The sequence below is a fragment of the Cyrtonyx montezumae genome, unplaced genomic scaffold (assembly GCF_038088225.1).
Source record: "Cyrtonyx montezumae isolate F1298 unplaced genomic scaffold, pur_monq_1.0 scaffold_12, whole genome shotgun sequence".
Classification (NCBI taxonomy): Eukaryota; Metazoa; Chordata; class Aves; order Galliformes; family Odontophoridae; genus Cyrtonyx; species Cyrtonyx montezumae.
Window position 1 is genome coordinate 5843901 of NW_027071848.1, and position 20952 is coordinate 5864852.

At 38.9% G+C, this 20952-nt stretch overlaps 1 protein-coding gene across 3 annotated transcripts in view; it reads right to left on the reverse strand.

Annotated features, from left to right (window-relative positions):
- Nucleotides 1-10135: 10135 nt before the first annotated feature.
- Nucleotides 10136-20952, reverse strand: part of GRM5 (glutamate metabotropic receptor 5) — a 226811-nt gene continuing 215994 nt past the window's right edge. Inside the window, exons 8-10 of one of the 3 annotated variants that reach the window (XM_065729971.1) lie at nucleotides 19689-19784; nucleotides 17951-18112; nucleotides 10136-11447 (exon numbers count right to left, since the gene is read on the reverse strand). In XM_065729971.1, the coding sequence (XP_065586043.1) occupies nucleotides 10625-11447; nucleotides 17951-18112; nucleotides 19689-19784 (1081 nt within the window). In that variant the 3' untranslated portion in view covers nucleotides 10136-10624. The remainder of the gene's footprint in view (nucleotides 11448-17950; nucleotides 18113-19688; nucleotides 19785-20952) is intronic. The other 2 variants (XM_065729972.1, XM_065729973.1) reach the window with 2 other exon arrangements.

Here is a 20952-nt window from a genome sequence, read left to right on the forward strand (position 1 = left end):
AATCACCAATAGTTCTCACTAACCAACGTCTCTCAACACAATGTCCAAACGTACGTCCAAACACCTCCAGTGATGGTGACTCCACCACCTCCCTAGGCAGCTTATTCCAGTACCCGACCACTCTTTCAGAGTAATAGTTCATAGGTTCATAAGGTTGGAAAGGACCTACAAGATCATCTAGTCCAACCATCCTCTTATCACTATCCCTACCCAACTACTAAATCAAATCCCTTAGCACCTCATCTAAACACTTCTTGAACAGCACTAGGGACGGCGCCTCAACCACCTCCCTAGGCAGGCCATTCCAGTACCTGACCACTCTTTCAGAGAAAAAATGTTTCCTCAGGTCTAATCTAAATCTTCCCCGGCGAAACTTCTGGCCATTCCCTCTCGTCCTGTCATTATTTATCAGGGAGAAGAGGCCCACCCCCTCCTCACCACAACCCCACTTCAGGAAGTGGTAGTGTGCAATAAGGGGTATTTTCTAACGTCTGACCTGAATGTCTTGTGGTGCAGCATGAAGCCATTCCCTCTAGTCCTATCACTAGCCACATGAGGGAAGAGGCTGACACCCAGCTCACTACAACCTCCCTTCAGGTAGCTCATTCTAGTCCATTCATCTCTAGACTGAGATTCAGAGAGGTGTTCCTCCTTCTTCCATTTTCCTCTCCAGATTCACCAGTGCTGTACCTAGATGGTTAAATTTGACTCTAAGATATTCTTAAAATGAGATTCAGCAGACATCTTTATTTCCTATACACATACTTTAAGAATGTCCTTAGCTGGATCTCTGGACCACACTGAATAGTGCCTCAGCCAGAGGGTGTTTAATACAGGAGGTTTAGATTCTGGGAATTGCTCTCATTCAGACTAAGCTTCAGACTGTAGCATATATAGCACCCCAGATATATTTTTTGACAACTACTCAAGGACTCCTTACCAAACAAGCACAACTCTGAAGTCTCACTCCTTTTGGATACATACAAATGCACACCTAGCTACATGAGGACTACTGGAAAGTTATATTCTGTTGGCCCATGACATCTGAGTAAGATGTTGGTGGTATGGTAGTAGAGGCTGAGACTTTCTACTAATATTCTGTTACAGATCTGTTGTAGTTTCCATTCAAATAAATAGGAGACTTTACTTTCAGAGTGACCAATGTGTAACTCACTTGATTAAGCCCAGGCAATGCTTGTCATAGGAGATATCAGTTTCCCAGTCTTTGGGAAATAGTTAAATATGGTAAGTTATGGGAAGGGAAGTTTCCAATGTTCTGTTGCAAAACTGAACAATCAGTTTTGCTGCTTTGTATTTGCAAAAAAATGGAATAGTTGGTAAGACATGGCTTATAAACAAACAAAAGCAGACGGTGGTTTAAAACAAAAAAAAAGTGAATGCATCACAGGCTTCTTCATATATGTAAAAATGACCTAAATTCTTTTTCTATAGCAAATGTGTTACACGCCCCAGTGTGGTTTGGTCTTAAACTCTTACTATAGGAAAACAAGTTACTAAACAGCCCTGAACAGACACAAAGATAGATTGCAGTTGTTAAAATTCCAGCCTGGTTCCCTAGGTTCATTCTTCGCTGTGAGTAGGAGGAGGATGGCAAAAGAGTTACTATGCTAATTAATATATTCATTCAGCTTAGATGGGACTAGGGGAGCCATGAAATTACTTATCTACTCTTGCCGTATTTTGCTTCTCTTAGCAATACTTTCTGCTTATTGTTGCTTAAAGATCTGCCTGAAATAGGGTGCATATAAACAGGAAGGGAGTTTTAGAAAACATTGAAAACTGTGATAATTACATGTAGGAACATAACAACACTGGCTTTTGGTATAAGATGGCATTTATTGACTAAATATGAAAGATCATAATCCAGACAATGGAATTAGACTTAAAACTTTTCAAGAAGGTGGGCATTTGTTTTCCCAACCACAAACTGCTCTGGGATTTTTGAAGACATAAGTTGGGATCTTCATAAAGTCACAGAATGGTTTGGATTCAAGGGATTTTAAAGCCCACCTAGTTCCAACCCCCTGCCATGGGCTGGTTGCCCTCCACCAGATCAGGCTGCCCAGGGCCCATCCAACCTGGCCTTGAGCACCTCCAGGGATGGGGCACCACAGGTCCCTGAGTAGCCTGTGCCAGGGCCTCACCACCCTACACAACTCTTATCCCTCTCTCATTATGTAAATGTTAATTTGTGATTAAACTTGGGATGAAATTGATCAGGTAGTGGTAATAGAAACACATAAGAAATAGAGCTGAGAGAAAGTAGTGGAGAGTCATAGAATTTTTTTACCAAGCAAAAAGAATTTGATTTTGTGTTCCAGAAAATGTAAAAAAAATAAAAAAAGCAATGAGTTCTTCAGTGTCATGTTTCACTGAGGCAAACAAGTGTATGTTGTTTTCAAAATCCTTGTCTCCAAAGTGCAATATAGTAGTTCTGTTTCTTTTGCTAAAACATTATTCACCTAAAGGAGTGTGTTTCACTGCAGTGGGAATATTTTGGGATTTGAACTTTATGTGGTTCAAGGAAGCAGAGTGAATTCATATTGTTTTTAGCTGCAGATGGATACTTCCATTTACTTTCTGTTGTACCACAACCTCACTGGGCAACCTCTTCCAGTGTCTCGCCACCCTTACAGTAAAGAATTTCTTCCTCACATCTAGTCTAATTCTACCCTCTTCCAGTTTAAATGCATTTCTTCTCATCCTGATGCTACGTATCCTTATAAAAAGTCCCTCCCTGACATTCCTGTAGGTCCCCTTCAGGAACTGGAAGGCTGCTGGAAGGTCTCCCCAGAGCCATCTCTTCTCCAGGTTGAAATGCCCCAGCTCTCTTTGCCTGTCCTCACAGGGGAGGTGCTTCAGCCCTCTGATCATCTTCCCTGCCCTCTTCTGGACCTGCTCCAATAACTCCACATACTTCTTGTGTTGGGGGTCCCAAAACTGGGCACAGAACTCCAGGTGAAGTCTCACGAGAGCAGAGTAGAGGGACAGAATCACCTCCATCAACCTGCTGGTCACACATCTCTTGATTCAACACAGAATACAGTTGACCTTCTGGGTTGCAAATGGACATTCCCAGCTCACGTTGAATCTTTCATTAATCAACACCCCCAAATCCTCCTCCTTGGTGCTGCTCTTAAGCCATTCTCCACCCAGTCTTTACCTGTGCTTGTGATTACTAGGGATCTTGAATTTATTTTTCTTCTACAGAAAATAAAAACATTCAGCAATGTATGTATTTAGGAAAAAAATAGAAAAGTATGATGGCCTTTATCTGAAGACTGCAGATATTGTTCTGCTGCTTTACTGTATGTAGTGAAATTATTCCTGATTCATGATAATCAAAGTAAGAGCTGATTGTGGAAAGGGATGGAGATGATTTCTGATAAGAAATGGTTCTGTCTGTCTGTCTGTTTGTTTTTCCTTTAGAAGAGAAAGACAAACAAAATCCATTCTGGAACCAGAAGGCAGATGGATTTGAGCTAAGTCATTGATTTCCAGTGGCAACATCAGAGCACTAGATATCAAACTATTAAAGGAAATAGAAAATTTCTCTGGTGTTCTGTTAGTAATTAAGGATAAGATGTTACCCTGCAACTGTAGAAGTAATGCGATTTCTTATAACAACTGAAAATAAAATGTGTTTGAGGTAGAGATTCTTGACAGAACAACTTTTTGTGTGTGTTATTCTAAAGTATTTTACTATTTTCTCCTGACCTGAAAATCAATGTATGCCTCATCAATGAGACTGCACTTATTTTGAAAGAGAAAAGATCCAACTATGCTGGAATATTACGTAACTGTTATTTATGGAGCCAAAGCTAATCCTTTAAATCTACAGAGAAACATTATTATTTAAGAGTTTGTGTTTAGTTTACCTATTTTGTAGAAGAAATGCACTGAAAACAGAGCTTTAAGCGTTTCAAAGGAAAAAAAAATCAAGAATGATGTCATATCACAGGATTTTTTTAATACTGTTCAAAAAGTACCTGACTCTACATATAAACACCAACTATAACATGAATTAGACAACTGAGAAACAAGCAAATGTATTTTTCAATGCTAAAATAAATTACATTTGTACAGGTAGAAAGCAAAACCAATGCTGATAAAAATGTTATATTTTATGAAAAATCATTTTCAGTTCACATCAAAATAATAACTTTACATTCTCTATTTTTTAATAGTATAAGCAGCAACAACAGAAAAAATAACAAACGCTCACAGAATGTTTGAAACCAGTTGTTCATAAGTTATTAGCAAATTAAAAAATAATAATAATTACAAGCACTTGTAGCCCACACAAATCTTTTAGAATTGGCACCGTCTCTCTAAAACATCTATATTCTATATAGATTTCTAATTACAAATACCACCAGCAGCTGCCATATAATCCTATTAGTACATGTAATATACATAGTATATTTGTTCCCATTTGGCAGATCAGAGTGACTTAATGATTATTGTTTGTTTGTACTGTCGTTACTGAAATAAAACAAAACCAACCATACACAACAATTCATCACCTCAGTGAATATTTTACTTACCTTTATGCTTCACCGGGCTGTATCTTTTTTTTCTGCTCACAGTATAAATTTATAAATGGCAATTACAGAGATTTGAACAGAGGTTATGATAATAAAATACAGCAAAAAATGTGAATTAAGATAATTCAGCTGAAGTATTTAGTACTTGTACACTGAAATGAGTACCAGATGAGTGATTTTCTGGATCATGGGCGGTATTGACTTAGTTGATTAGATTTGTGAAACCATTGGAAAACTGTGATCTGTTTGTTAATTTTGGGTATATTATATCACATCTCTTAACAGATTTAGTCAAAGAGAAGATTTCCCTCTGAGATACCTGCTACAGTAGTAATGATAAAGAGGGACAGTGGGAAGGTACTATTCACCAAGCCTAGCAAGCTGCTTCAGGAATGAGCCTAATAAAATACATCCACTGCTTGAGTTGAGAGGAAATGGGAAGAAAAATCGGTCTTTATCATTCTATGCTGAAGCAAATAGCAAAGCTCTCGACTTGGTTGGCCACTGTCAATCTTAGATTTTCTGGTATTAATCTGGTGTGATTTAATTCACCTCAACAGGTTGGAAAGTGCCAACGAATGACTTCTGCACTTAAAGTTATACAGTATAATACCTGATTTTTTTTTAATAGTGTCTGGCACTGGTGTGGAGGCCAGAACTCTTTGTTAAAGTCTAAGCTTACTGTGAAGTTAAGAAGAGCTTGGTGTTCAGGAAAGCAATGCAGCAAGGAAATGGATGTCTGAATTAGTATATTCAAGGCGCTAGGGAAATGCATTGTACAGAAAATACCCATTTCTGCAGATGAGTATAGTTTTTGTTTCAGAGGTGGGTTGCCCTTGTAAAAGGTGGCTGGAGGAAAATCAAACGAGTCCTTTTTTTTTAAATGCAGTCTCAGAGAAGAAGCAGAAACACCAGGTTTAATTCTTTCACTTGTTGAGGAAGAAATCAGAATCTCCCTTTGCATGGAGGAGCTCAGAACTTCAGTTGGAAGACAAGGTGGTTGCAGACACAGAGGTAAAGAAGGGCATATCCTCCCCTCCTATCACTAAAGCACTTTCCAGTGAAGTATTTAAGGATTTTTTGAGCCAATATATAGCTCAGAAGAAATATTGGCTTCATTTCTTTGTAGTTGAAATATTCACCTGATCCCTGCTTGCAGGATATTGAAAGTACTTAATTTTAAATGGTCATCTTGGCTATACCAAATATCCTTTAAGGGTGCAGAGTAACCCTTCCTTTTCTACTCTGGGACTCCTGAATGTGCTTCTCTAACCTGAAGTTACCTTAGTGAGATGAACTGAAGGTGCCCCAGTACACAGTCATTAGAGCACTCTCCTGCCAGGAGGGAGACTTAAATCCCACCTGACAATGGTAGGGTCTAAAGTTTGTTCTTTCAGCTTCTGACCAAGTGCTCTAACCTCAAGGCTTATAAAGACAGCAGCATAACAGCACTGACAGCCTCAAAACAAAGGATGTTTTCTTATCTACAGGGGGTGTGATCCTCTTAACATATCTGCTGTAAATTTTGTATACTTACTTACGGCATATACAGGGATTCAAACTTAGGAACCACTGTTTTCTGGATTTCCAATTGAGTTATATGCTAAGATATTTTGATATGACAAGATGAGGGCAGCTCTGATCATCTGCAGAGACACACAGCGCTGGTTGCCTGAGTGAAATGAGCTTTGAAGGGAGATGTTAAATTCTGCTGAAATCCTAACTTTAGACATGAAATTCCTGTTCTGGGCCAGCTCTGACTTTGAACCCAACATTTTTGGCATAGTGTCTATCCCTTTCTTGTTTTTCTTCTCTCAACTCAGAAATGATTTATTAAATAGAACAGCAAAGCTGCACACTTTCCTCTACAGAATTTACACCCACAGTTATGCAGTTTTTCTGGCCTGGGTCTCTCTAAATAAAACATTTCCAAGAGAACTCCACTATTGCCCAGAGTCTCAATTGTGGACTACCTTTCCTAATTAGTCTTTTTGGAGATTCTCCCACTTTTTTTGTAATAATTTTTTTATCTCAATAAAATCCAAGCAAGCTTTTTTTTTATTATTTTTTAAGTGTTAACAATTATATTTTAATTATCATTTAACTTTTAATTTAGGTTTGTAGCTGATAATCAAAGGAAGAAACCAGCAATTTGTGACCAACCAGACTCCCATGAAACATCAGTGAGTGCTTTGTAGACCATGATTTAAGTATCTCTGGTCTAAAGTATGTATATAAGTTTAGGCACCAAATGTTCAGACAGAAGTACAAGGAAGCACACCTCCAAATTAATGCAATTATTCTTCAGAGCTAATTGAAAAATATTGTTCTTTTTCAGTATTGCTAGCACTTCTTCACAATGAGACTGCCAGAGTGATTCACTTCATTTCAAAGGCATAGATTCCAAAGATGCTTACACCTTGATTCTTCAGGAGTGGCCTCAAGCACAAAAGAAACAAGATCTCCTGAGGTTCTTCTGGTCGATAATGACAATAGATTCAACCTCTTGATTTTGCTTTCTGGCAGCAGAACTAAACCAGATTATAATTTGTAGATATTCAGTTGGTTCTGAGAAGTGTTCATGATTGTAACCTTTGCTGTTATGGCTGAAAAAACTCTGCAGTTATATCTCAATATCCCTAAAGGAGAGTAGCATACAAAAAGGATAATAAAATTATAGTATTTCATAACATTCGTCTTTCTTGTATCAAACTTACTGGTTTCTTTCACAGGACTTTCCAGTCTGGCAAATCTCCCACGAAGCACCTGACAACTATGGTCATTACAGAAGTGTTGTCTCCTTCACCCCAAAACCTTTCCTCTCTTTGACAAATCCAAAGACATTTTGTAAGGTAACATTATCACATTCCAGTTTGTACAATTAAAATGTGATCTGCCCTTTTTATATCCCGCTAACGCTGACCTAACTTTCAGTGAAGATAGACTGATAACTGAGAGATACTATTGCAGCAGGATTTGTCCTGTGTTCCTTTTGCCATTAAAATTTTTATTCTGGCTGATGCATATACAAAAGAAGCATGACTCCTCCCAAAGTGAGTGTAAGCAGGTGTTGGGTAGTTTAACACTGGAGTTTTAGCCTCTGAAAACAGATGTTAAATTAAGTGTTTTGTGTATGTGTGTGTTTGCACACACACGTGCACGAATATATCATCCTGGCAATATAGACAGAAGTCTTCAAGAATCACTGAGCAACAGCTATGGTCAGGATTGTGCAGAACTGCAATTTGGGAGCAGATGAGGTATGTTTATGCTGAGTCATGCTTTGAGAATTTCTATTTCTCACTCCTTTTTACTCACTTTATTTTAAGATATTTCTACTGCTCATTATTTCACAGTGCAATGAAGCTCACAGATTTTAGCAGGTATACATTAACAAGCATCAACCAACATAAAAGAAGAGTACAGAAATGAAAACCTATAATATTTGAAAAAGTTCTTGTTGACAGAGGATCTAATAAGGACGTTGGTCAATAGTTTAAAGTATAAGAGAATGTATAGTAGTAGAATCCCTTTGAAATTCACATTTATCTCATCACACTCCACATATATCCAAACAATATTGCACCGATGGGAAACATGTTATTATATAAATCTTTCGAGACCAATATTTAAGTGGTCTAAATTCCATAAGAATATTTGTACCATAGGTTGACTGGACATGCCCTTTCCTGAAATATGGGTTGTAAACTGTGAAAGAAGATGCTTTCTCCTAAAGACGTGTGCAGCTAGGAAAGGATGAGACATGCTAGTACTACGAACCAGGAAGGTAACAGCAAGCTCCCGTGTGGAAACCATACTGCTTCATAGAACTGAGTCTGTGCTAACAAGCTGTGAGAGTAGGCAAGAGCTACTTGTAAGGAGGAAGGACCTACAATCATAGCTTGGTGTATCTCCTGGAATAGAGCTGAATTGTGACCTGCCAGTTCATGCTACAGGCATAGCTAGTAAGCAACTGTACCTGGCAAAATAAACATGCCCATACACTAGATATTGGATAACACCAACTTGCACAGGGTGTACAGGGTCCTTAGAGCATCTCTGTGAGGTGTGAGCATGGATTTGCTCATCTATTACTCTTTTTTTAATGTTGAGAAGAAAATTGCAGTGCAGCGTGTAATGGTGAAATTAAGCTCAAAGGGAACAAAAAATGCTTTTTGCTAAAGTATGTGAATCACACAATGTGCTCCCTTTTTTTAAATCCAATACTTGTTATTTGGGACATGGAGGAGAGAAAGGGGGTATGAATTTTGATTACAAAACATTAATTATTTTTGAAGAACAAAATCTAAAAGTTTTGAAAATTAAGCACAGAAGCCTGATTTCAAGACTCCTTTCCATGAAGCTGTCTTCTTTATAAGGCTGTATCAACTCAACTTTGAACTGAAGTACATCACTCACCACTTCATACTATCCTTAAATATAATAAAACAAACCCATAGAAGTTTGGCACCCGAGGACAGCTGTCATAAAGGAGAGAGCCAATACAGTGTGCGTTTAGGGCTTGACTTATATGTTCTATGTAACTACACCTATTAAAAATTATTTAACTTCTACTCAAACTGTAAACCCCTTCCTTGCCTTTAAAAGTGCCATGACAGCATGAAGTGCACTAAACTGTATTACCTTGATATAGGAAAAAATACCAGTAATCCCCTTGCCTCTTCTGTGATTTGCTAAGAAACAAAGACTCTGGTTGCTCATATCTTATTAGGCCTTCTCTGCTTTAACCTTTACTCTGTATTGCTTTGAAAATCTTTTTTTTTATTTTCTTTGTCACAGTTCATAGCTGCAAGGCATCAGCAGCTAAATAAAGTTAAAATTGTTGCTTATTGAAGAGTAGCTAAACCATCTCTAAGCAGATTTTGACACAGTTTTTCTTTTTTCTCTACATATAAACTATGATTATGAAAACCTTTCCACTGACAGTTAGCATTATCATAATACAGATTGATCTCTTATAACACTGCCGTTCACAAAGATGAAGAAAATTCTTAGGAGAGTGTTTACCTGTTCCTTGCAAGCAAAGACTAAGGGAGCCCGAATAAGTGTTTTAACTGGCAACATTAGCATAAGAACGTCCATAAAAATGTTTTAATTTCAGTAGGGAATGCAGCTATGATATAGCTTGATAGTGCTGCTAGAAAGAGAATATTCACCTCAACAACTTGCCCTGATAAGGGAATTACAAAACAGTACTCCAGAAAATATTTTTTGCTACTTCGTTATTAGTTGGCATCACGGTGAAATAGTCAGGAAATCTTCCTTGGGTTTTGTTGCTGTGAAGGTGAATCCAATGTTAACAAATTGATTTTTTTTATATACTGGTAGAAGAGAATTTCATAAACAAATGTGTAGGTTGAGAAGTCACTTGTAAAGCCCTCCGTATTGCAGTCACTCACTGCAAAGCCTCAGCTTAGTGTTATCCATGTGTAACGTATCACAGACACAATATGCTTCAGCAAAAAGTTTGGTAGTTATTGAGCATACATTACTGCTTTTTGAGATCTTCATAGAAAAAAAAAAAAACTTGATAGGTTGGTCCCAGATTTAAGTCTGTTAGAAAATGTACATTCAATGTTTGGTCTTCTATTCTTGATAAAAGATCAAGGTTCACTTCTGGGTAAGGAATCAGAGTAAACAAACAAGCCATTGTACAGTTGTTTACAATCTTGTTTCCCCCCCCTTCACATATTGTACACACGGTTCATTGTGATACTAAAGCAAAGCACTTGGTATGTAACTGATTTAACAGACTCCTTATAAGCCCTCAAAAATAGATTCAGTGTTTCTGAAAAGCCCATGTTTTCTTAAGGCCACGATAATCTGCCAAGAGTCATCATTTTTATCGTCTTTAGAACAGCATAATTAATCTGATGTTTCCACTTATCAAGCAACTCCACTACTTCCTCTGTTTCTCACAAGGTGATCCAATGCCTCTCACCCTATCTGCATAAACACTGGAGATCTTGAAGGCTTGGCTGTCCCCTCACTACTTGCTTGTAGTCGTTGAGATCCAATGTTGTCTTGAACTACATTCACAGCGAAGAAGAACTTTGAGTGTAATCTCTGATAAGGAGTGTGTCATACTTTGGGGAAGATGGGATACAGAGAGCTGATTCAGAAACTGGAGAGCTGGGAGATGCACTTCCAGAATCGACGGAGTCTCTAAAAGGAGAAGGAGGAGTTAAAGCTACCAGCTCCTCAAGGTCTTGCTTTGCCGAGGGGGTCTCTGCAGTGCTTTCTTTGACGCTGCCGTTTGATTGTTTCCTAGCTGACTGGGAAGCGCCATTGACTTCGATGGAAGGAAGCGGCTGGATCTCTGCAAACGTGGTCATTGTTGTGGGGAGCTGGATTTCTCGTGGGATCAGGTATGAAGAGCAGAGAGGAGTGGCCACCATTGTCCCTGGAGTGGCTGTCGAAAGCATCATAGAGTTCAGCTCACTGATGTTGGCGGTAAAGCGAGTAACCACGCTGCTGATCTGCTCCATGAGGGAGCCTTGTGAGGAGCTGCTTCGCTGTGGAGGCTCGGTCTGGAAGGTGGGGGCATCATCTTCTGTTCGGCTAACGGAGGCAGTTCTGTGGCTCACGGTGCTGATAGGAGAGGGAGTCTGTGGTCGGTACTGAGCTGGGTGTTGTTCTTCTGCTTCTGAAACGTCATAAAGTGTTTTGGCACTGCTCTCAGGAAATGTAGCACTGCTACTATGTCGGCTGCTATCTGTGCTTTTAGAAAAAGGCTTGATCACTGCAGTTTGATTGGGGTTCTCCTTTTTGTTGATGTGGACTGACAACCGCTGCCAAAGGTGCGCTCCTCTGCTGCTTTTCTCATTCTGGGCCCAGGAAACTGATTTTCCATTAGAGCTGGAAACAGAAATAAGATGGTAACTTGCATCAAAGATAAAAATATAATCACTGTACCTATACCATGGATATGCGTTATATTCGTTACGTAGCTTCCTGTAATTTCATTTTTCTATACCTATATCTAACCTATATCTATGTGTGCCTAGCCATGCAATATATCTACATCGAAGATTTATAGCTAGGAAAACAAGCAGAATGGACCAGCTGATTGCACAGGACACTTGTGCATCAAATTGTGACTACTCTCTACTAGCTGATGGCCACTGCTGCCCCCTCTGTTGCTGCCCTTGGAGTGTAGATGGATAATTTTTAGGGGAGTTGAGCATCGTGATGGTTTTCCTTCTGTTTGATTGGTGACAGCAGGGACTGTGGGACTGAGGGATGAGTGGAAGAGTGAGAGGAAGAGGTAAATGCTTGAAGGGAGTAGGTGGAAGACATGGATTTGAAGACAGCAATAAGCATTTTGGCCCATGCTCCTCTAAACTGAATCTTCTTAGGGTCATTTCTCTTCAGATCCCATCATGGCTGGGTTTTTATCAAAGTTGCTTATTTTTCTACTGTTACTGATTAAGGAAAGTTCTTACAGATCAAAGCCAGCTGCATTAAAAAGATATAAAAACGCAGTATGTAATAACTCCTTTCTTTTTATATATTCTTTAGGCTGATGGGCTGTTGCTCTGCATACATTAACCTATAGTTCTTGGGATTAAAAAAGACTATTAGCAATATTTCTTAGCTGAAATAGACAATGACTCTGAAATGATGTCTACAAGAAAAGCATAACCTCCACACACAGATAAACATGCTTTATTTATACATGGCAACAGAACTTTAAACACTTCACTTTCATTTCAAAAATCTTTGCAACAGCTATTTCAGAGTTTTTGGAAAGATGAGCACACTGGAGACCTTGGTGAAGTGTCACAAATTTGTTGTTTGTTTGCTTTTCAACTCTGAAAGAGATAACACTCATACATGTTAGCCTGCAGTGAAACAGTATGCAAGACACAGAGTTCACTCAACGCAGATGACTTCATACCAGCCTTCGTGTGGATGCTTGCTGCACTCTTATCAGTTTAATAATTCTTCCAGGCAACTAAAAAAGATGTTGTGTGCTGACAGTAAACAAAACGTTTTTATACTACGTGGAATTACAATGGGTCATGTAACACAACACACTCTTTTCCATACAAAAGCAGCATCACAAAGTCCAGCAGATGAAGACAACATAAACAAAGGATCTTTTAAGACAGGCTAGACTGAGAGATGAGCTACCCCCAAAATGACAGACAGAACGGTTGATGGCTTGTGTATTGTCACTGAGATACCCCCTTTGCTGTACCTCAAGCAGAGCAAGGGGGAAAAGCAAAATCTAACCTGTAGAACTGAGCACTGAGAACTCTTTGCATCTCTGTGGATGTGATTCTGAGCTGAATGGGAGCTGAGACTTCTGTCTTTCAGAGGAAAATTGATGCCTCTGAGGACTGTGTGCTTCTTTTACTAGCAGGGACTCAGTAAGTACCAAGAGCCATTTGAGAGTCCCAGCTCCTTGGCCATGCTGAGACCTGAGCTTCCTTTGGGAAATGAGATCTTGCCTTTAACTCTGGTATGCTGCTGATGATGAGTCTTCCCCTCAGCTTCAGCAGTGTGAGCTGGACCAGGAGGCTGGGTCATCTGGCCCTCTTACCTTGACCTAGCAGAAGAAGAGAGCCTAGTTCCAGTCCCGAGTGTTCTACCTGTGGCTTCTTTTCCTGAGCTTGGAGCTCAGAGGGGTTTGTGACAGACCTATCTGCCACAGGGACCAAGTAAATTCTATTTACATGCAGAAGTTGCTGATAGAAACACTTGCTCAAAGAAATCTGTGCTTGGCTGTGCACCACTTCTCACAAGCAGAATATTCTAGCAGTCCTCCAGAGTACAGATATTGTCTCAGTAAGGAAGTTCAAACCCTATGGCTCTATGTGTGCTCATGAGCACTAAAGGCATGTAGGCATTTTCAGTTGCCTGAAATTCAGATTCTAAGAGGTTGTGAAAGGAACATATTCCCCCTTCCCTTATCTGGAGCAATGTGGAAGAAGTATGATATGAGTCTGAGGAGCTTCAGATGGGAAAAGGATGACATTAAGGGATGCATCCAGATAACAGTTACATATTCAATGGAAAAACTGTTACCAATCCCCTAAATCCCAGTTTAATTTTTGGACAGTCTTGGCTGATGCACTCATTTACTGGCTTTGTGCTGTGCCCAAATGTAATCAGCCAAATGTGTGGCTCTAAAAGAGAGCCTGGGGCCCTAAAGGAGACCCAGTGGCTGGCTGATGTAAATTTTGGACAAAAGCCTGAAAGATTTGACCATTATTCACTGCAAATTCCTTAATATTAAAAAAAAAAAAAAAAAGAAAGAAAGAAAAAGAAAAAAGAAACCTAAATACGTAGCAAGCAGCAGTTTATCAATAAAAATTGAACCCAGAGGTTAAAATTCCATCAGTTTGCACAGCAGTAATTGGAATTACAAATGTTTCATCCCATTCATCATGCTAAACTGTTTATCACAAAATCAACACCCAAGTGATCATTTGATCATTTATCACCTATGTGAAAGGAGCATCATTTATATTCACATATTGGCTGGGTTAGAGGTAAATTTCAGGGGCAGTACTTTAAGATCCTGCTCTAGCTGCATGATATTACTCTGTCATTTGAAAACCACTGCAATGCACACAAGTTAAAAACGGAGATATAAAGATACATTAGGGACATAGACTATGATGCCTACTAATGGAATATCACAACCAATTGTTTACATTTATTATGACCAGCTGTTCCATGTCCCTTTGAGAGATGGGAAATGATATATCAGTAAATATTTAGAGTTTTTTTTTTAAACAGATTTTATCTCCCTCAGCTGAAAGCAGCAGAATTACATCCTCATGCTCATAAAAGAATTCCACTAAGTCTGGCTGAATATAAGTTCTATTTTCCTGCTCTGTCCTTCTTGTTGGCAGAATCCTGGAGTAGAGGAAAGGATAGATCAAATCTGGAGAGGAGCAAACTCCAGTTTCCAAACCAAAACAGTGGTAATACATATGTACTGTAATATCTTTTGTGTGGCATATTTTTCCATTGCTTTCACAATAGGTTAATTAGGCTTTTTTATGTAAAAGAAGGATTTCCTCAGAGCCAGTCATAGTAATTACTTTTCCTGTCTCTTGACTAAAAGCTGCTTTGATTTTGGTAGCTAAGCTTTTTTCCCAGCCTGCCAGACCTACCACAATACAAGAAATGAAAGTGGTATAAATGAGAGCTTTCGAATATTTCCAGTATTTCCTCTGTAGTTGTCCATACTGACAGAGTAACAATTAGTACTGTTTCTCATTTCATGCCTTGCTTTTTAGAGTCATTTAAGTTTTAGGGCTCTGTTTTGTATTCATAAGGGATATTAACTGCTTCTTATTCCCTGAGGTGGTAAGAAAAATGTTCCCCTCTTATATATTCATTTCTTTTTCTGTTTTCCTTCTTATTTTCCTATCCATCTGGAATAGATTGCTTTTTCCTTTGTACTTAAGTTTTGTTTCAGATCTCTTGCTCTGTGATATGATTGTGAGACTGTGCATAGCTCTGCCACCAGGGTTTCCTTAGCCAGCTGCCATCACAGACACTGAGTGTTTTGAGCCCTTCAAAATGCAGAAGAAAGGAAAACCAGAAAGAGGAACTGACAGAGACAGCAGCTGAAAACCCTCATGTTCTAGCAAGTGTGCCATTCTTAGTAATTACCTAAAGCTGCTAGAATTAATTCTGATGGAGAGTGCCCAGGGACTAGCACTGGGATAGCCACTGAAACCATATGTAATTTGAAAATAAGTCACTTATTCTCTCGTTTGATAAGTAATTTGCTGATAAGTAATAAGTTAAAATTACTTAACTTGTATGTCCAAAGGTGAAAGTTCATGTTTCAGAGCATTCATTGGTCTAATCTTTTGGGTTAGATTTGCTGGCAAAGTTGTGCTTAGATATTTCTTTGACTTAAGTAGAGTGTTGCGTTCCAGCTTAAAGCAATGTCTTGTTTTCTCTGAAGGTGGGGTAGTAAAGGTATAGGTCCAACATAGTGCAGAGCAAGACAGTTTATTAAGGACAATTTCATCCTATGCTTAAGGCAGAATTTCTTCTACCTTTCCTGCAGAAGCAGCTGTCAGTGATAAGTTCATAAGTTCATAAGTTCATAAGTTCATAAGGTTGGAAAGGACCTATAAGATCATCTAGTCCAACCATCCTCCTATCACTATCTCTACCCAACTACTAAATTAAGTCCTTTAGCACCTCATCTCCCTGTAGCTTTCTGCCAAGGTGAAGTCTTGATATTGCAAATAAATACTTGCAGTAAGAAGTCACAGCCCTTTTAGACTCCTCTGATGAAACTTCATTAAGGACTCATTGATACAATTCCTCTGCCTAAGAAGGATTTCATGGAATTTTAGAATGGTTGGGATTGGAAAGGACCTTAAAGCCCACCCAGTTCCAACCCCCTGCCTTGGTCTGGTTCCAGATCAAAGCCTACCAGATCAAGCTGCCTAGGACCCCATCCAGCCTGGGTTTGAGCCAGAATGGTTTCAGTTGGAAGGAATGTTAAAGGGCATCTAGTCCAGCTCCCAAAGAGAAGGATAACTGGCTTAAACTGAGTGCAGAAACATAAGGTGGCTATACCAGTTCTGTTCTAACTCTTAATGATTTATAGTATTTCCTTTCTTCTTATTTAAATAGCTTTAGGAGAAATCTCTACATGTCTACACAGTTGTTTCCCTGGGTGTCGGCCAATTCTGTCACGCAGAAATATCATCCGGGTCATTTAGCTTAAGTTATTTCCATGCTGTCTGTTCTCTGGAGATAAATAACAGTGAAACACAAAGGAAGAATGATACAGGGTAAAAACTTATTTTGTCCTGATTTGAATTCCATAAGTAAACATCTTTTGCAATTACACTGCAAACAAAAGCAATTGCTTTTCTATTAACAACAGCAAGGGCATTTACTAATATTACTCCCTGGTCTGTAATCAGTCATCACCTCCTTACCCTATGGAAACTGCAGCTGGCATTTGCAAGAGTGACTTTAATCTATGAAGGGACTGCTGACAGACAGAAACTTTGCCAAGAACGTCCTAGCACAGCCACCAGTGACACCAATACTGGCACCTTTCAGCAGTGCCTGGTTAGAATGGGAATTGAAGTGATGGTATCTGAAGGAAACACTTCTACAATGGCTACTGTCATGATCCAAAATGCAAGGAGAGTTTTGATACCAGATATAACTTCTTTCCCTTCTTATTGAGATGCTTCTGACACTGCTTAACTGCTGATGCTCTATCATGGGATTCTGTGACAACTTGCTAAAGGTGCAAAACTGAAATGGGGGAAAAACAGGAAATGTCAGCTTACTACTGATTCCAAAATCAGAAGCATAAGCAGTGCAAAAGAAAATTAAAAAAAAAAAAAAAAAAAGAGAGACAGAAAAAAAAAAGGAAGAAAAGTAAAGAAAGGTTTTAATCTCCTAATTATATATCCCAAGACAAGGAGACAAGGATTGATTTGAATTCTGTCTTCTGGAAAGCAGGCTGGAAAAACTTCAGATCTTTGGCATGCCTGATAAATAATTACAGGGGTATTTAAGCATAAGAGACTTGTAAGCAGAAAACTTACTCATGAATTAAACTGTTTCTTGTTGCATTTAATTAAACCAAAATTTGAATACAATAATGTTGTGATGTCTATTTTGAGAAAGCTTCATAAAACATCCAAGTCTGTAATAGATCTTAACTGATGTATGTGAACAATGTGATGTAGGATGCAGTAAATTCTGTTAATCAGAAATTGCCTTTCAAAGCATCACACTGTGTGCTCATTTACTGCGTTCTGTCACTTTTTGCCTTGAAAAATATCCTAGCTATTTCTGGGACATCTATATAGGGATAATTAGACAGCAATGTGAAAAATATCCACGCTAGGGTTAGAACACCAAAATAATATTGCATTAGGGATCGAGCACATGAGCTGAAAAATCCTGTCCATTTGAAGCTGTACAGCCCTCTTTAGGCTAAAAGAATGTAAGCAGGATTTTGTCAGTGTCACGGGACTTCTTTATTGGCTCTACAGTACAAGTGAGAAAAGATGATGAGATTTTTTCATTTTCTGTATCATGGAATGGGTTGGGTTAGGAGGGACCTCAAATATGTGGTCAGATGATTGCATCTGTCTTTTCCCATCTGCACTTCATCATAGTGATGCTCAGCACTGGCCTGGTACTTACAGACAGAGACAGAAGAATAGCACCTACTTCCCTTCCTGCAACATCTCTGCTCCCGGGGAGGTTCCCAGGCTATTCAGTGACAACTCTGCTTAGCTCACAAAATAGGACAGGACCACTGGCCAGGACACTGTGGCTGGAGACAACAAAACACAGCCATCAAACGCAATTGCACTCTCTGTGAAGCAGCAGGTGTTCTTAACTGTTTGAGTAGGTCTTGCAGCTGACAGTCTTGCTGTGGCACTACTAGACTGACACAGTTTCCAGTCTTTTTGCCTGTTAGGGCATCCTCTTTAACAGGAACCTCTTTCTCATCTCTACTTGACTCAGATCGATTACATTCTGGAATGCAAACAGATTCTTCACTGTGAAGATATAAAATATAAAAAAGAAGTTTTTCAAGCGTATATATATTTCTGGGCAAAACAGAGACGAATACTGTACAAAGACATAGAGCTGTTTGACATTTACATGTACTTTTCTGCTCTTCAAAATTCTTTTATGGAGCAACTCCAGGTAGCTTGAAAAGGAAGAATAATTACCACCAAAGGCGATGGAATGTAGGAAAAAGATAAATATCTGGACATATACACACACGATGACCACCAGAATCCCAGCTGACAAAAAAGTAACAGGCATGTATACATTTGGTGCACCATGAGCATTCCTGACGTCACCTAAGTGGCAGAATCCCACAGTTGTGTGCTCAGCAGTGTTACTGCTGAGAGCCTCGTGTACATGAGTGGATTTTCAGTACCCAAAGGGGACATAACACAGTGTGAGTGCTTTGCTGAATGCCCTCCTGCAGTGATAAAATCCACCTGTGATGAAACACTTGGGAAAAGTAAAGGTGTAATTTGGTCGTGATGTGCTCTACGGTTGCATTTACAAAAACATTACAGGGGACGATAAAGATCTTTTAATAAACAGTAAACCAAATGTTTCTAACTTGCAGTAGAGTGCAACATAGTCATAAAATGTTTATTAGGAGTAATTATACTCTTACTTAGATTTTTAACTAACTGTGGTATATATGTAGCTTATTCATGGAGAAATGGATTTCTCGTCCTATGGGAGCGTCCAGCATTTGGAAATCTGACTGGATTCAAAATGAAATGAACAGTTGAAATATTCAAATGTTTCACAAAATTAAAGTGAATCATTTGAAGTATTTCATTGTGAAAACATAAAAAATGTCCTTATTAAGACAGTTAATCCCAGGAACACTTAAAAAGGTAGTACATAATATTAATTAAACTCATAACATTGATTTTAATATAACGTAATGTTATGCAATATATAATGTCTGACAAAAAGAAATATCTAAATTAGATGCATTTGAGAAAGTTCTAAAACGCGTTCAGAGCTCTATTTAAAATGATTTTGTAAACTTTCCTTAAAACCACTGTGAAACTTAACACTTTCCCACAAGGCATTTTGACTGAGAAGAACCAACATTTTCATACTAGAATGTTTTCATTTCTCTTTTTATCTATTTTTATACAGTGTTTTGGTTAGACACACAGTGTAGCCTCCAGTCCCAAGGAGCTGTGGAGCTGCTCACTCCATGTTTGAGTGGTGTCTCTCATTCCCTGGCCTACCGGGTTAGTGTCAGGTGTAACGTTTCTCCTCCCCAAAGCACCATATAATGACAACATCACACAGGACATGTGGTTTGCATCCAAATGAACACAGTGCAGGTTTGGTTTTGGGTTGTTTTTTTTTTTTGGAATTTTTTTTTTTTTTTTTTTTTGCAGTTAGATGAAACACAGAAATCAGCAGTGGCCGTGTGTTTTATTTTAGAGATATATATTTTTTCTAGACATACTATATGGGATGCACAGGAATTACAGAGAGGATCTGGGCTGGCATTGTCCCAGGGCTGCTCCTCTTGTTCACAGACATAGCACACTGACCTAAGGCCACTTGCTGTTGGCTTACCTGGTCATTGTAGCTCTCCCACCATTCCCCATACTCCCTTTTGGGGTGAAACACTCTATTTCCGACTTGTGCGGGGCCAGTCTCCTGCCTTTGTACCTAATAAATCACGACAACAACAGGAGCAAACAGAAATAAGTGATTGTGTGCTCAGCTTTCTTCGACAGCTGCTGTGCAAAGGGCCATGCACGTGAGGGTTACTGTGGCAGCAGTGGGATACAGTGCAAAGCAGCTGTGGGAGCAGTGGAGTAGAGGCATGAAAACCACAGGACTGTGCTCAAGCAAACAGTGCTGTGTAGGAGAGGTGCTCATCATTTATTCATGTACATAAATGTAGGATGAGCTAAAAAGTTCTACAGAATAAATAACACAGCAACAGTTAATGATTTGGGGAGTAAGACCAAAATGTGAAGGCCAAACACTACAAGTCAAACAATAATTAAGGAGCAATGAGAAACCAGCTGGTGTCCACGTTCTCAGTCCTAAGTTAATCTCTTTCTCTGACTTGTTCCTCAGCTTGCCAAAACAAGCACCAACATTGTTGGCCACTTGACTAAAATTTGCTTGGACTCATCATGTCCTGAAAGGGCCTTTTTAACTCCATTAGCAATAAGAGATGACTTGGAGATGTATACATGAAGTCAAGTGGAAGCAATCCCAACTCTAGAGCCCAGTGCAGTACTATGAATGTCTGAAATACCGTACCTGGAACTTCAATAAGAAATTACTTGGATGAACAGTTCATTACTTGAGGATTTAACTAATCCCCTGACAGGGTACTAGGATAAGACCAGGTCATCATTTACACTATGAACACTTACATGCAATGTGAGCTTTGCAGAGATCTTATATTGGCTCTCTTCCCAGTGTTGATTTTTGCCCTAATTGTGCAAATTCCTGTGCTGCATTTTGAAAAATCTATTGAATAAAATTTGGGCAAAATTCCTGCAGCAGATTGTTATCTTATCATATCTCAAATTCTTGTTTGTGATATTCCATTCCTATGTACTCTAAGCTGTATCGTGGGTATTTAACAAAATTCTGTAGAAGTCTATTTATTTTAACACTGCCAGCACGACAGACTAAATGGATTATTTACTGCTTTCTATTAACCTGAACTAGATAGAAAAATATACCTCAAAGACAACAACCCTGTAAAGAGAAATAACTTGAGTGAACGCAAAGTAAGGTATTACTTTGGATGCAGTTACAGTAGATCCTCAGAGGTAGTGCAGTTTGTATAAATAATGAGGAAGAAGGTTAGAGA